This window comes from Apteryx rowi, unplaced genomic scaffold, assembly GCF_003343035.1.
Source record: "Apteryx rowi isolate R43461 unplaced genomic scaffold, aptRow1 scaffold_36, whole genome shotgun sequence".
Lineage (NCBI taxonomy): Eukaryota > Metazoa > Chordata > Aves > Apterygiformes > Apterygidae > Apteryx > Apteryx rowi.
In genome coordinates this window covers 1112433-1127286 of record NW_020450085.1, presented here as the reverse complement: position 1 = coordinate 1127286, position 14854 = coordinate 1112433, and the positions used below count along the sequence as shown (strand labels likewise).

The window sequence follows — 14854 nt, the reverse complement described above, 5'->3', positions numbered from 1 at the left end:
TTCTGTCTTTTCTTTTGTTTAAACCTAAAAACAAATTGTACTAGCTGTTTTGAATGGCTAATCTCCATGGTTTGTTACTGCCACTAAAATAAATAAAATATGTACGTAGCGAGGAGCGGAGGGTGGTTCAAATGTTTCCCCCATGTTCATCCTTTTTTACATTCTTGTCCGCAGTCGCTTTTCTTTTGGGGAGATTAACAGGTAAATGCCTATAACCTGTATTTAGTTTCAGAGGAAAACATCACTTTAAATCTCTCTTGTTCGCAGTTGTTGTCACTGCACTGAGAGTTGTGCACGGGTGCAGTTATTAATGGAGAACTGCATACTGCCGTGTGGTGCGTCCCTCCGCCTCGCTCTCCATGTGGTCTTTAAAACTAGGCAGTGGTCGCCGTGATCAGGCGACTAGGCAYTAGGAACGGAGGTGCCTGGCTATAAAAGCGAGTTCCTGGTGTTATAAATAGCCGCGGACAAGCTGGTGTCCCTGGGGTTGTCATCTGTTGGTCTGCATTAGACGCTGGCCACAGGGGCATTGCGGTGCGTTACCTGAGCTGTTATTTATTATCCCAATATAAGTAAGTGTTTGTGCTAAAAGCAAACCTAGTTTTAGTACAGTGCTTTGACGTGAACTGGAAATACAGATGCACGATAGGATATGCCTTTTTCTTTGGCTCATTTCTTGCTGGTTTTCGGTTGCAGAGCYGAGCTGTGGAGGCCTTGGGGCAAGCAGGTCACCTTGGCCTTTCCCATGCTGTCCAGGAGGTAGGGCTGCGGGGCCGGGYACGTATATCCTAGTGAGCTGAGTGTTTCCGGCGACCGCCTAAACCTCTTGGGGATTCTGTGGAAGCACAAACAGCTAGAAACCRTTACAATGATTTTGGTACATGTTGTTTCTTTCATTCTAATTTTGTATTTGAAGTCAGCTGTGTGAGTAGGATGGTGGGATTCCCTCTCCCGCAGAAATGAGAGGCTTACGAGTACATCAGTAGGTGAATGAATTGCTCAGCTTTGCTTCGTTTGTGAAATACTTCCCGGAGGCAATGGTTTTTTTTAACTGCCAGTATTACAGATTGACTTCGGGATCTGAAAATCTAGACGACTCTTTGTCAGTAATAGCATTTCTGCAGGCCAAACGATGCTTTCATTTACACCTGTGCAACTGCATTAGCCAGCTGGCAGCTGGGGCTCGCCAAAGGCCGCTTGTAGATGAAGCAAATTTGATAATGAATCGGTGAGCAATAAACACGGACCCTTCGCAGGGTTTTGTAGTTGCTTCCACAGTGAAAAGACACTGTTTAGCAGTTCAGCCGTACATGTTTTCCTCCTCATCTTGYTTGACATCAGTTACGTCCTGTTTAGCTGGTGGTCCTGAAGCCACGGGTAGATAACGAAGCAAGAGGGCGAAGGCTCAGATGTGGAGCTCGAGTTTTGGGCGTTATCCGCTGGGAGCAGTGCGTGTGGAGGAGAGAGGTGGCTGGGGTAAAAGCTGCTGGTCCCTTTTGTTGTCCTTCGTTTTGTGTCTGAATTCACTGGAGCAGCAAGCCGAGGCTAGGGGGAGAAGAGTCCTTAGGTGTAGTCCGAGCGGGTCGACGGAAATACCCGGTGGCTGGGGCTGGGCGGCTGGAGGAAGCCTGCAAGGAGCCGGGGCTGGTGCACCGCTGCAGGTCCGGTTCTYGAATTCCCGCTCCCTCGGCACCGGCAGTGCTGCGAGGGGCAGGGCGACGTGTGGATACGGAACAGGAGCAGCCCCCGGCCCCAGCTCCAGCTCCCCTTTCAGCTGCTCAGGCCAGAGAAGATGGCGTGGAGAGGGCAGGAGAGGAGGCCTCCTGATGGCAAGGCTGCCGAAAGGACCACGCACAGGGAAGTTTTGGCCAGCTCTGCCGCCCTGGGGCTGGAGACTCTCAGTGCTAACAAAACACGGAGTTAGCTCTCAGATTCTAATAATCCCATGTGAAATACAAGAGTTTTTTTCTTGAGATTTAATACTTGTTCTCATGTTGGAGCCCTCTGCAAGTGCAGGACAGAAAAAGTCGCCCCTTTAGTGGCAAACCCCTCTCCCATACTCAGGGTACRAAAGCATACAACATAAAATGATAGCAGGATGCTTCCTATGGGAATTGTACTTTTTCCTTTTCTTTCCCCAAAGTAGCCAGGCCATTTCTAATAGAACATGCCAAGGGTGCTGGTTTTAGGCGGAGGCGCAGCAGCGTGACGTTGCAGACAGAGCTTTGCCTGGATTGAGGCAAAATACAGGAGCTTGTGATGAGAAGGGTTAAGCGATTCGGAGTAAAGGCAGCACTGTGCACTCTGCATCTAATATAGGAGCACATTTGTGTTCAAATGAATGCTGTAGACTGTTCTTCAGAGAGTACCATGGTGTTTGCATACGAGGAGCAATGACAAATCCTAAATTCAGTATGAAAATAATTCAGATTGTCTCCGGTACCCATTTTGTGCCAATAGAAACTATGATACTTAAGAAAAAAAATCACTTTCAAGAAATGAAAATACAAATGGTACTAAACTAACAGGATCAAATTGATTCTATTGAACCTAATTTGCAACTTCATTGCTCCAGATTTATTCGAGTGTAATTCTATTGATATCAAAACTAGAGGAACAACGTGATGCATCAGGTTTGCAGATCTCCCCTGGAGATCATTAGCTTGTATACAATTGCATTAAAATTTAATCTCTAGTCTGCTGCCAGTTTTTYGCTTGGTTTGAGGAAATCTGCATATGTTGGAGCCTCTGGGTAGTTTAAATTAAAGCAGTTAAGAAAATGTAATGTAACAATGATACAAGGAATGTAGTCAAATATTTATTGTCTTAAACAGTTCAGCACATTTTATATAAATTTAAGTAGGACAGTCATCAGTTCTGTCTCCCCATCAATATAAGGACACTTTTTGAGGAAAGCTGCAATATGATACGGAAGATGCTTTGACTCAATTTAATTGCAAAATGAAGTAAATTATTATATGCTATAATACTAAGCACCCATATGGAAAACTTATGATAGGTTACAGCTGAGACTATTTGTGTTAAAAGCAATAACAATCTTGAATGGACATGTGTTAATGTAGTGTTTAGCAGTTCTTGGGAGGCCCCAGTGGGCTGGGCGCAGCACAAGCCAAGATGGTGCTGTGAACTCCTGCGTGCACGCAATGGATCTGCCCTGGAAAATACAGCAGGTGGGAAACACGGCCGGGGGAGAAGGGCAGGCTGGGCAGCGGGTGACCGGGTGAGCTGAGCGTGCACGTCCAGGGTTTTGCCTTTTCGAATCTCTTTCTCTCTCTCAGATTAACCCATAATATAAGATGTGCTTATGAACAACAAACTTAGTTTTGAATATTCTAATAAATATGATTAGGTTTTCCACCAGGACGCCTTACTCTTATGCTCTACTACTACTACTATTAAAGCAGAAATGTGCCAGTGGAATGAGGGATGGCAAAGGTGTTACCTGAAAACTATTTCTGAGAAAATATGTATTTTTGCAGAGCAATAAAGACTTGTTTGCAGCAATAGAAGTTTTTATAGACAGATGCTTGTGCATGGGTTTTATATGCGCATTTATGAAGTACTTATTTCCCGAAGAGAGAAAATGCAAGAAATTACTTCAGTCATCGTGTTGCTCCATTGTTTGCATTGTGTGAATTCCTGTTGCAACAGCTGTCCCCACTGGTGCTTCCYTGAAACCTGAACTTTCCTTCAACTTTCTTGGTTAATACTTTGCCTATAAATCTGCCCATAACCCCCTGAACAACACTGGCTTTGAACTCCAGTGAATCTACTCAGTGAAATTCTTATCCAAGCTTTAATCTTCTCTCACCTTGATATATTTTAGCTTCCATCTTTACAGCCTGGCATACACAAGCTGAATGCAATGGTGATAAATGTGCTTCTGACAGTAAAAGCCATAAAGGCTGTGTTAGAGATTCATCTAAGCCAAATCCTCATTCCCAACACCTTCAACTTGGGAAAGTTTGAACTGGGAGGAGCCAAGGAGCCAACGTTTGTAGCTTCGGCCCGTCTCTAGGCGAGCACTTTACTGTTCTGAGTGTTTGTCTTAAAAGAACATGTATTTATGGGAGGTGGCTTTTCTACTGCAAAACACTTAGGTCATCACTGAAATAACTGGCTCAGTTTACCTTCAAAGTGTTTTCAGATACAAAGAGAAGAGTAGTTCTGTGATAGTATTTGAAGGAAGGAGAAGAACAAACAATGACACATCAGAAAACAAATCTTTCCAACTCTTCCCTCCTATTTCTCTTTTCCTGATGCACACAGGGAATTTGCAATAAAATCATATGCATTGTTTCCTCTTTCAGAAGGGAAGTGGCCAGTATAGCCTCTTTTTTTTTCTGGCAGCATGCAAATCTATGAAGCTGTAACAAAGGCTTATTATAGGGCTTTGTCATCTTTTTTTAAAAAGCCACTCATCTGTTAATAAAATTCATTATTGTCTGCCTCTATTCTGCAGCTTCTGAATGATGTAGAGCAGTAYAATTTAGGAATCTGTGGTTTGGAGAAATAGTGTGTTAAAATGTTTTCAAATATGAATCATACCTGTGATTTTGTTACTTTAAATGGAATTCTTATAATGTGTATGTACRTTTAAATTAGCTGATTCAGAAAATGCAGGTTATCAGGAGATGGGCACGTGCACTGTCATAGTGCATCTGCTTGCGGATTCTGGCCCTGGGCCAGACTTTATACCTGCTGCTACATATTAAACCTGTTGGACGTAGAGCCCTTTTCTGGGTGGATCATACGGCCACCTGGTGGGTCAGAACTCTCTTTCAGTACTGTTCRGGCAGAAACCCACTGAAGTCATGGTGAGGAGCTGTAAAGACCCTTGGGGCATAGTTAAACATCAGCTTTTGAAGGATTGTAATAATATTAAAAGTTCAGATGAAGATATGGCAGCTAGCTGCGTGAATGTTTCTTTACGAAGCTTAAGATAAACTCATACTTTGCACTCAAATAGACTAAGGTTGTCACTCCTTCTGTCTCATCACTTATAAGTGAGATTGCTGAATTTGTGAGCAGTAGCCCAGTTAAACTGGAGCTACCAATGACCCAACCTGACAGCTAGTGTTGTTAATCCAGAGATTATCGTGTGTCTCTCCTCGCATACGCAAGACCTGTTGTCTAGACCTATTGGCATCGTTGCATATGAGGGGCTATTTTTATTTCTAAGTAAATGGGTAGCAAACCTCTTAGGTGTATTCGCACAGTAAATTGCTTCATTCCTGTTTGTTATCCTCATCTTTAAACTTAAAATGTTCACGGTTTAGGCTGGAAAAGAGGACAGGCATTTGTTTTTGTTTCTTTGAGGGGGAGGAGAGGGGAGGATAAAAGAGAGAAGCAGCTCCATCTGATTATTTAGTTTCACGGGGTGATCAACAAGTTTGCTCTCGAAGCATCTGGGCTCCCCAGGGCTCCGCTCAGGAGTTAACGTTTAAAGTTCTGTTACAGACTTTATACGAAATCTCCAGTCAATGCATTTAACCCCTGTTTGTTGCTGTTGCTTTATTAGTAAAATAAATACTGTTTAAACAGTCTTTGCTTACTTCTTGCAGGGACTTGCACTGAGTTAATATTTGTAAAGCACATTGAGCTTCTCAAAAGAAGGTTGCAACAGGTATATGTGTGATTTTCAATATACAGTCTTCCTGCAAATGTAGACAAATTACTTTTTGAGGGAGAACACTCCTATAACCCCAGTGGTTCACTAAAGCAATTAGGCAGATGCTTAAGTCTACTGGCTTGAAATCTTTAAGCATGAAATTTAAGCATTTATTGAATTTACTGGATTTAGACATGTGCTCCGGTGCTTTCTTGAGTCAAGACCAGTAGTCTAARTCCTGTGTCCTTCTCCTCAGAGATTACGAACACCAAAATGTGTTTGGGGGGGGGATTGCAAGGAGACGCGACTCATGCTCAAAGTGATGCGCTCTCTATCCAAGCCCTAGCAATAGGCTCCGGGCTTTGGGGTGTTTTTTATTCATTTGCGCTCTCTGTTCTGCTTTTCAACTCTTCTCCTCTCAAGAAAGCACACCTGGAGAACATTAGCTGAAACCAAATGATACTGGAGGATATCTGCTTGTTCATTGCTGCTCCTTCAGCTTAATTCTGCTAAATTGAAGGTTTAAACAGTGATTAACTGTATTTTACACTTAAAAGCCAAAGGTATCTGTAAAACACCCCCACCCCCTTACACGAGCATGATGCATGCAGGCAAGGAGGATGGAAATGTGCCCGAGTCCTTTTGCTCTTCTAGCTTTTGCCTTCTGCTCCCCCTTTCACATGCTCTTATTTTCATGTGCCAGAACTTCAGAGGGGCACAGGTTAGCTGGATACGGGGGGAGGTTTCTATTATGTTTTATATTTTTACTTTTTTTCCCAGTCTGCTAAAAATAAGGTGCTGATGTGGTAATGCATAAAACTTTGTGTCCGGAGAGACAGCTGCTGGAGCTGCTGACTGTGTTATCAGCCTTGACGGATAACAAAATTGCACCACCTGCCACCCGGTGCCTCTTGAAGCCGAGAGCACGACAGCTCGCAGCCGCTGGTACGGGGGAGAGCTGGCGGGGCGGCAGGCGACGCACGCGGCGAAGGCAGGCGCGCATGGGCTCTGCCCGCRCGGGAACGGCGGCCGCGGGAGCTGGGCGCGTTGCAGCCTGCGGCTCCTGAGGACAAGGTGGGCTTGGCTGCAGTCTGCTAGGAGCCTGGTGCTCTCGGAGAGATCAATACAGGAGTGAGAGAAAAATTACCATGACTCTTAAAAAAAAACAAAAAACAAAAAACAAAACCCCATGATGATTCCGTTTTAATGTGGGATTCTTGTGAGTGGTAATTCTCCTAGAGCATCTGAGCTGTAATTAGAATGTAATGTTTGAAGGTATTTCATTTGTATAGTTAACTGTGTTAGACTGCATTGCTTAAAGACATCTGTGGGAAAAAGATAAGTGATTTGTTTTATCTTGTTATGCTTTGCCTAAATTTTCATTGCTGTTAGGAGATTTATTAGTGTTTTTTATGACTGGTCATAGCCTGTGTTCTTTAAAATATTATTTGCAATTTCCTTTCTTTAGAATGTGCCATTTAAGGAACATGAGTCAGATTTTCCATTAGTTGYATCAGGGAAGCAATAAAAATGTCAAAAGGATTGTATCTACGCACCATATTATGTGGGAGAATGAATTTGGCCCTCACTGTATAAAATTAAAACAATAATTAAGCTTTGGCAGAAAGCTTGGAAGGAAAACTGCTAGCTGTATATTTATTGTATGTGATAATTAAATGGTAGTTACAAATTCCAATATGCCCTAATTCACCCTAATGGAAAGACTTGGGCCCCATCAAAATCCTCTAGCAGGCGCTTTAATATCKAGGGGGAAAAGAGGGGGAAAATTCAAGAAGAAGATGAAGCGGGAGTGCTACACTCCAGTGTGGTGGCCGCTCTGGTGCCCCAGCGAGGGGCAGGGAGTTGTCCGACGAGTAAGTCGGGTCATTAAAGAGCGGAGGGAATCCTAGGAGAGAGCTTCCTTCCCCGTCTGCCCTGGGGAAGGGCAGCCGTGACTGGGACGGGCAAAGTGTTTCATCCGTCTGTGTTAATCCTCTGTACGCATCTGCCTTGCGTTCCCTAACGCGAGATGCGATCTGTACTGGCGCCCTGGCATGGCAAGCCACTCGCAACGGGATGGTGTCCCCCACACTCCTCGTGTGCTCCGCGCGCCGGGCAGGGTTTGACTCTTCGCAGAAGCGGGGCTGAGCGCGGTCGTGGGAGGTCGTAGCTGGCGCCTGAGCTGGCCGTGGGCAGCAGAGGGACGGTCCTGCGTGCGGCCGTTTGGACGGGCGTCTCGTGGCCTCCTGGTGCAGGGCTGAGCTTTGGGGGATGTCATCCCTCCGCAGGCGCCAACGTCGGCTGATCTCGGCAGAGCGCGAGGCGAAACTTGAGCAGTGAAAGAAACGCAGGGCAGGAGGCTGCGTGACGCCGCTCTTGCTGACAGCAAGGAGGAGAGGGCAGAAGGGGCATCGGGCAATATCCAGCACATACGCAACGGGTGTTTAAGAACACTCGACCCAAATTACGAACAGAGGGACTGTATGCTTTCCTAGTTTCCAAGACTCTTCTCTGTGCACCAGGCACTTACTAGGTTTGCACAGAGGTTGCTTGYTTTCTCCGTTCTTGAACTGCTGGTGCTTCATCTGATTCCCCTTGTCACATAATGTAAATTTTGGCACTGGAGAGATTATTTGGTGGTTGCCTTGCTAATGAGGTGGTGGTTCACTCATGGTACTGTTGTTAAGTCAGCAAAGTTAGGTCCTGGGAGATGTCGTCTGCTTATTTACTGGTATGTGATTGCATCTCTGTCTTGTAACACTGTATTTTGGCTTTTTTTTACCTGACTTTTACACAAAGCTGCCTACACCATTTGGAAGCAATCACATATATGAAATATCACTGAATACAGAGTGTGTTTTATTAAGTTTTCAAGGCAAAAAAGCCCTAAATATAAGGTAATTTGTTATCTTAAGTAGAGCTATAAAATAACTAACTCAGTAACTGCTTAATAACACCTTAATTTTTGGTGAGAAGTGATTTTCACAAAAGATTGCTTCATTTTTTCAACCAGCTTTAATTTTTCTTTGATTTCTGCCCCCCCCCAGTAGAAATTGTTCTAAAATAAGATTAAAAATAAAAGTTTGTAGATTAATGAAAGCAGTGAACCTTGAACAATGTTACATGTTCTTACAGCTTTAAGAATTCMTTTCAAAAGTGGGTTTTGTCATTTGGCGGGTAACTGTCACATGCTAAAAGCTGTTCTTTTGCCTAAGTAGTATCAGCATTATGTAACATTGCAGTTAATAATGTTTAATGTTATTGGATGTTAAATGACTTGAGTAGTATCTTCATTATAAATGCATGTTTACAAAGATGAGGAATTCTTGTTGGAGCGCCAGATTGTTAAATAACTACAGGTTGCCAAAATTAAGTGAATTTTTCAGCCTTTAATGATGTGAGAATTGCTATTGCACATGCATATTTATTGGAGAAATGCTCACACACACAGTTGTTTCTAGTTACAAGGCTTGTTTTGCCTTTGTCCTTAACCATCAGTAATACCATTAAAACATACGTCTATGTATAACATTATACACCTCTCTCACCTCTCTGTTAAAGTTAAAGCTAAGATGCTTCGTGCACCATTTGGTCAAATGTAGCTCTGAATGAGTAGAGTTACTTGTGTCTTTTCTCAGACTCACGTTTTCAGGTGGTGAAGTGCGTATAATAGTGTAGAAAAAGGAAGATTTGCCAACAGAATACTCTTTAATTTGACCCATGGAGTCATGGACTGTATTTTAGATACACTTCTGAGAAGGAGTGGAAGCAGAAGTTTGTTTTTCTTTAAATGGCCTTCTTGAAAACTGCTGGTACAAAATTTGGAGATAAGGAAATTAAGCAGTATTATCTTTTCACTTTTTATTCTCCTGAAAAATAGTTTTCTGTAATGTGACAGCTCCGAGGAGCTACCTTTGGGTGGAGAGCTTTCCTAAGAAGCCTCAAAGGAGGAGAAGATTCCTGAAAACACGTGCAGGAACGCGGCAGGGGTTTGGAGTGAGGCTCGGTCCCAGGTGCGACCAGAAGAGCCTTAGACACGCGCCGCCTCCGCTGACTTCTGCCRGAGCCTGAAAGGAAACTCTGCGTTTCCTGCAAGAAGCTTGCCTTGYGCTGGAATAGCTCACTGCGAGGTCCTTAGCCTGGTTGGGAACTCAATACAAAGAGCCATTCTTGTGAATCCTGTTTTCTTTACAATTTTATATTTCAGGTTAGCAATTCATTCCTTCTTTGGAGTTCATATAACGCCAGTCAAATTGCTGGATACGGATTCTTCTTGGAGGGCTTGAATTGGTCCTATTTCATTCCACTGTTGCTTATTGTAAAAATAAAAAGATTATTTAATGAGAGGAGAAAAATAATGTGCATCAGGTGTGCTACATATTATGACATTCTAATTCATCATTTTATGCCCTTGGCTGGGACATCAGTTAGCTAATATCTTTAGATCTACAAGTTTTTCTTTCTCAAAGGTAAATATTTAATGTTCTAAAAGGAAGCTGGTTTTTCAGTAGTTAAATTTACAGATGAGCCCATGGTTTCGGAATATTCCTCTCCCCGTCTCTTGCGCTATTAGAACATGCTCTTCTCAGCATTATTTGTATGAGCTCAATAGCCCTTTTAATGCCAGCTGGAAATCTCATTTTGGAAATACTGTTAGTGCTTCTGAATGTTTTGGGTACCTCAAGCCTGTTCGTGTGGTTTAGGTGGGATACCTAGCAAAATATACTTGAGATGGTTGAACTTTTCCTTTCCAAATGGACCAAGTGATTCGTAACACTCGTGAACTTTTATATCTGACTGAATTTCCATGAAAACCTGAAACAATTTTGGTGTTTGTGTGTGTGTGAAAGAGCCGGTTCCGCTGTTAGAGCAGATGAGTAGCAACCTGCTTTCGCAGCAGGCCGGTGCCTCGGTGCCGTGGGCTGCTGATGGGAGCCTAATTCCCRCCGGCCTGGGCTCCGGCACGGGAAGCGCGTCGGAGCTGCTGATCCACTTGCTCAGTGGGGCCACGGTGCAGCTTTGGCCGCCTGCTCTCCCGGCTCCGGTGGCGGGTGACCYGCAGGGGGACGGGGCGGCCCTCCTGGGCCAGGGCCGGTGCCGGCGGAGGGTGCACGGCTGAACCCTCTCCCCAAACGGCGGCAGGAGGCTGCGGGGGTGCTGCCGGGCGCCGGGTTCGCAAGCCTCCCCGGCACACGGGTCCACGGGCGGGTTTTCACCATCTCCATGCCCGCTTTCGCCTGCCCTCTCCCCATATTTGTACAAACACCCAGATTTCAGAACCTGGCGTCAGCTACTTAATAACCTGCATAAGCTTTTTTCCAAATAATCCTCATTTGTAAAATATGTAGTAAAAAACGGAGATGTGATGAATGGGAAGTGCTTGCATTAAGACATATAGCAAATGTTGAATAATGGTTCTGTTGAGTTAGGCTGCCTGATAATTTTCAGTCTTAAATAGTTTTACATTCATCACATAAACCATTTCAAAACCTAAGGTAATATTTTTTCCTGAACTTAATTTTTTATTATTTAGGACTATCCACAGCTGCACAATTTTACTTAAAGGGCTATAGTTATATTTTTCTTCAAGCTCTTAAGCCAACCCCCCAGAAACATAACTTTTGTTTGTATTATATACCAAATCTGTTCTAATTTTGCTGTAAGTTTGATCTGCCATTGGATAGAGAGGAGAATAAAAGAATATAGTTAAATTTTCAAGTTGCGAAAACATAACCAGTACTTGTAATTTAGCAGCTGCTGCAAACACTTAGGGGTATTTTCTATAGCATTTGTAAATTCCCTGTGGAAGTGAGTAAGAAAGGAGATATTCATTTAGCATTTCAAACTCAGAAGATATTTTAACCTTTCCTTAAATTATATTTTCAAGTTTAGAATTAACTCTGCCTGGCTGAACAATTGCACAGATGGCTGCATTTTGCATATTCCTTTGTCTAGGAGAAAAAGAAGCCACATGATCAGTTAATGGCTTAAAACACTGTTAATCTTTATTTTACACCTTCTTTATGGGACCTCAGAGATTCTGGGAAGATACTTGGAAAATTGTTGTTTATAGCGTAAGACCTGTAGGATGTGTTGTAGTCTGTGTCTTGGACCACAAGAGCTGCTTTTGCTCCTACTTATTAATCCTGGTGAATGAATTTTATAGCTTCACCCCCTAAAATTTAATGTCTGTAAGTCTGGTATGTAAAAATAAAAATTGACTACACCAATGTATAGAAAATTTTACTTTGTTACTGAAATAAGAGAATTTTTTTTTWAATCTTTTAATAGCCAAAATTCTTAATGAAGTAGAAGTGGGCTTTATGGAGAAGTAGACTCCATATCCAAGTCACTGAAGTGGTTATAAAGTTAAATATCATTTCTAGTCTTTCAGCATACTACAGAATGCTAACTTTTTTCACTGGACACTTTTGGGAAACGCTGTACTGAACTGTGGACTATACAAATCAAACACCATTTGATAAGTGGCTGAAAATCCATGAAGGCAGTCATGTGTCACCAGAGCAGACAATTTGAATATACAAAAGCAATCATTAAAGCTGGTATTTTGTGCTTTGTAATGATTTTTGCAAGTAAATTTTTAAATCGTGTATTAGCTAAAGGATTGGTAGATTAATATGTAGTATGTGTAAATCTACATATGCGGTACATGCAAGAACTCTTGCCAAAACCACCGAGAGCGGTACAATGCTGAGGGCTTTTAAGTAATCTGTCAAGTTCATAAAAACTTACCACTATGATATAGGCATGAGAGGGATTTTTTTCTCCTATTTGAAAGTCTTACTATGATTTTAAAGGCTATTAATAAAGGTTTTCATTCTGTAAAAATTGTTTTCTGTAGTCTTTACAGCTATTATCCTTTTAAACCAACAAGTGCAACCTAATTCATCTAGTTAAAGCTGTTCCTCAAGGTAGACGTAACTGGGCAGAGACTTTCAGGCTTTATTGCAGTTGCTGTTGCATAAAGCTACCCATTACCAATCCTGCAGTCACGGGGTTGTCCGTGCTCTTGGGTGGAAATGCGATGATCTTCCTGCAATTCTGCACGAGTCTTGCAGATCAGGGTAGGATATAGGGGTGAGGTGGTTTGAGATGCTGCTGATCACTGTGTTTGGGTCTCCAGTCGTAAGTGCTATCAGTCAGGCATTTCTGACAGATACTGAATTCACTCCTATTAAATTATATTCAGAGCATCGAGAGGTGTTTGTATGTTTTGGGGGTGTTTGTGTATATATCAGAACACACGCACGCACAAAGTGTCCTCTGGTCAGCTGAATCCTCCTCCTCTAATTTATTCCTGGGGGAAGAGGTTAAATTTCCCATAGATTTTTGAGAATTTTTTTTTCTTCCTATAAATTTCCTAGTAAGAAAGGCTAAGAAACTGTTATGGGAAAAGTCGTGTTTGCTGAGAAGTTTGGTTACCCATAAGCACCATTTCCAGTTCCTAAGACACAGAAGGAGCTGGTATGTAAGGGTCAGAAGTTGCTAGTTTAGTTCATGTTAACAGAAACATGAAGAATGTTGTCTTATAAACAGAGTAGAGGCTCTTTGTTTTGTTAGAGAGCTGGAAATGCAAGAACCTGTTAGGCTGCAAAACTTTAGAAGTCTGGAGGGTGGCTCTGGATTGTTTTAAGCTTTATAGATAAGGAAACTCAGTCTGAAACTGCACTCGTTTATTATGTGTGAAAAACAGAAAATTCTGTCCCTACGTCTGTTGATAAATGATCTTAGCTACCTCAAGGTTGTCTTTTTTTTTCTTGCAATACCACCACTATCCTTTTGACTGTTTAATACAATACAGAATCTATGTTAATAATAACCACTGTAAGTGGAGATGCTGAAAAATTAACTGTCATCTTTCTTCCATTTTTTTCAGCGGAACCCCTGCCTTTAATGGACTTGTGCCGAAGATCAATCCGTTTTGCTCTTGGCAGAGACCGCCTGCATGACATAGAAATTCTACCTTTGCCTCTGTCTCTGAAAAATTATTTACAGTATCAGTAAGACGTCTAGAACCCTCTGGCCTCACATTGGACTAAATCAATGCAAATGGCAGAAAATTGTTTACAACAAAATATTAATCTTCATGATGGACACTTAAGTGTTATTTAATTTTTAATATATATATTTTTTTCTGAACCAGTGATAGCAGATCACTGTGGGGGGATTACTCAAGAATGTGAAAACATTGATTTGATCTAGATTCATGTGTTATCTGTTGCCTATTCTGTTTACAGTCCTGAAGGCCATTATCCTTGGCTGGCATATAGTGGTTTATCTTTGTTGACTCTGATAAATGCCAACAGAAAATCTGGCCTGCAAGATCCATTCTCATGCAGGACAGAACATTCTTCAGTAGTGTGATTTTTCTCCCTTTCTCCCCTACACATACACACACAGGCATCCCTTATAATTAATTAGCAAAGGAAAAATCTCCATAGGTAAATTCTGAAAAATGGATAAACTTAGGTTTTGGTTTCCAGAGTTAAGAGCTTTGAGTGTTCAGCACTCAACATAATCAGGCCTATAATATTTTAAAATCTTAACATTAAAAAAAAATAGAGTTTATCATCTAGAAGGAGAGTGTGTGATTTAAAAACATGAGAGGAAAAAATGGTATGTAAGTCTGAAAGATCAGTTTTTGGCTATGGTAACAGTAAGAAGCAGTCCATTGTTTTCAAGACCAAATCTTATCCCTCCAAAGTTCTGCAGTTTATAACAAAGTGTTCACTATCCCAAGATTTTAGGATATTTGTATTTTAGAAAGCTTGTCACTTTTTTATTTGAACAAATTTATAATTTTTATGTGGTATGAACTCTAAATACTTGGTTCTCTCTTTAATGTATGTATGGTTATAATGTTTATTTATCTGTTTAGAGTCTGTGGAGTTCTCATTTAACTGTTTCCCATCTTGGGGGGACTGATCTGTTTTTGTTTTCCCCAACTCCACCTGAAATGTATTAATTTTTCAGGCTCATCCCATTTTTAAGATGCTGCTTTCTATTTGCATTTCTTACATGTTTCAATTTATCTGCCTGATCAGTTATCTAGTTTTTAAACTGGAAGTTGTTGTTATGGCAGGATGTCGAATGTTTAGACTGAGCTGCCTTCAGCATATTTTAATGTGAATTTACTGATGAATGAGGATAAAATTTCTAATAAAGTCTACTGTCCAAAATAAAACTCGTGTCTGCTTTGAT

The 14854-nt window shown here is 41.9% G+C and overlaps 1 protein-coding gene across 1 annotated transcript in view; it reads left to right on the top strand.

Moving 5' to 3' along the window:
• SPSB4 (splA/ryanodine receptor domain and SOCS box containing 4) overlaps positions 1-14490 on the top strand; it is a 97258-nt gene extending 82768 nt beyond the window's left edge. Inside the window, exon 3 of the mRNA XM_026073074.1 lies at positions 13530-14490. Coding sequence (XP_025928859.1) covers positions 13530-13657 — 128 coding nt within the window. The 3' untranslated portion in view covers positions 13658-14490. The remainder of the gene's footprint in view (positions 1-13529) is intronic.
• Positions 14491-14854: the final 364 nt, after the last annotated feature.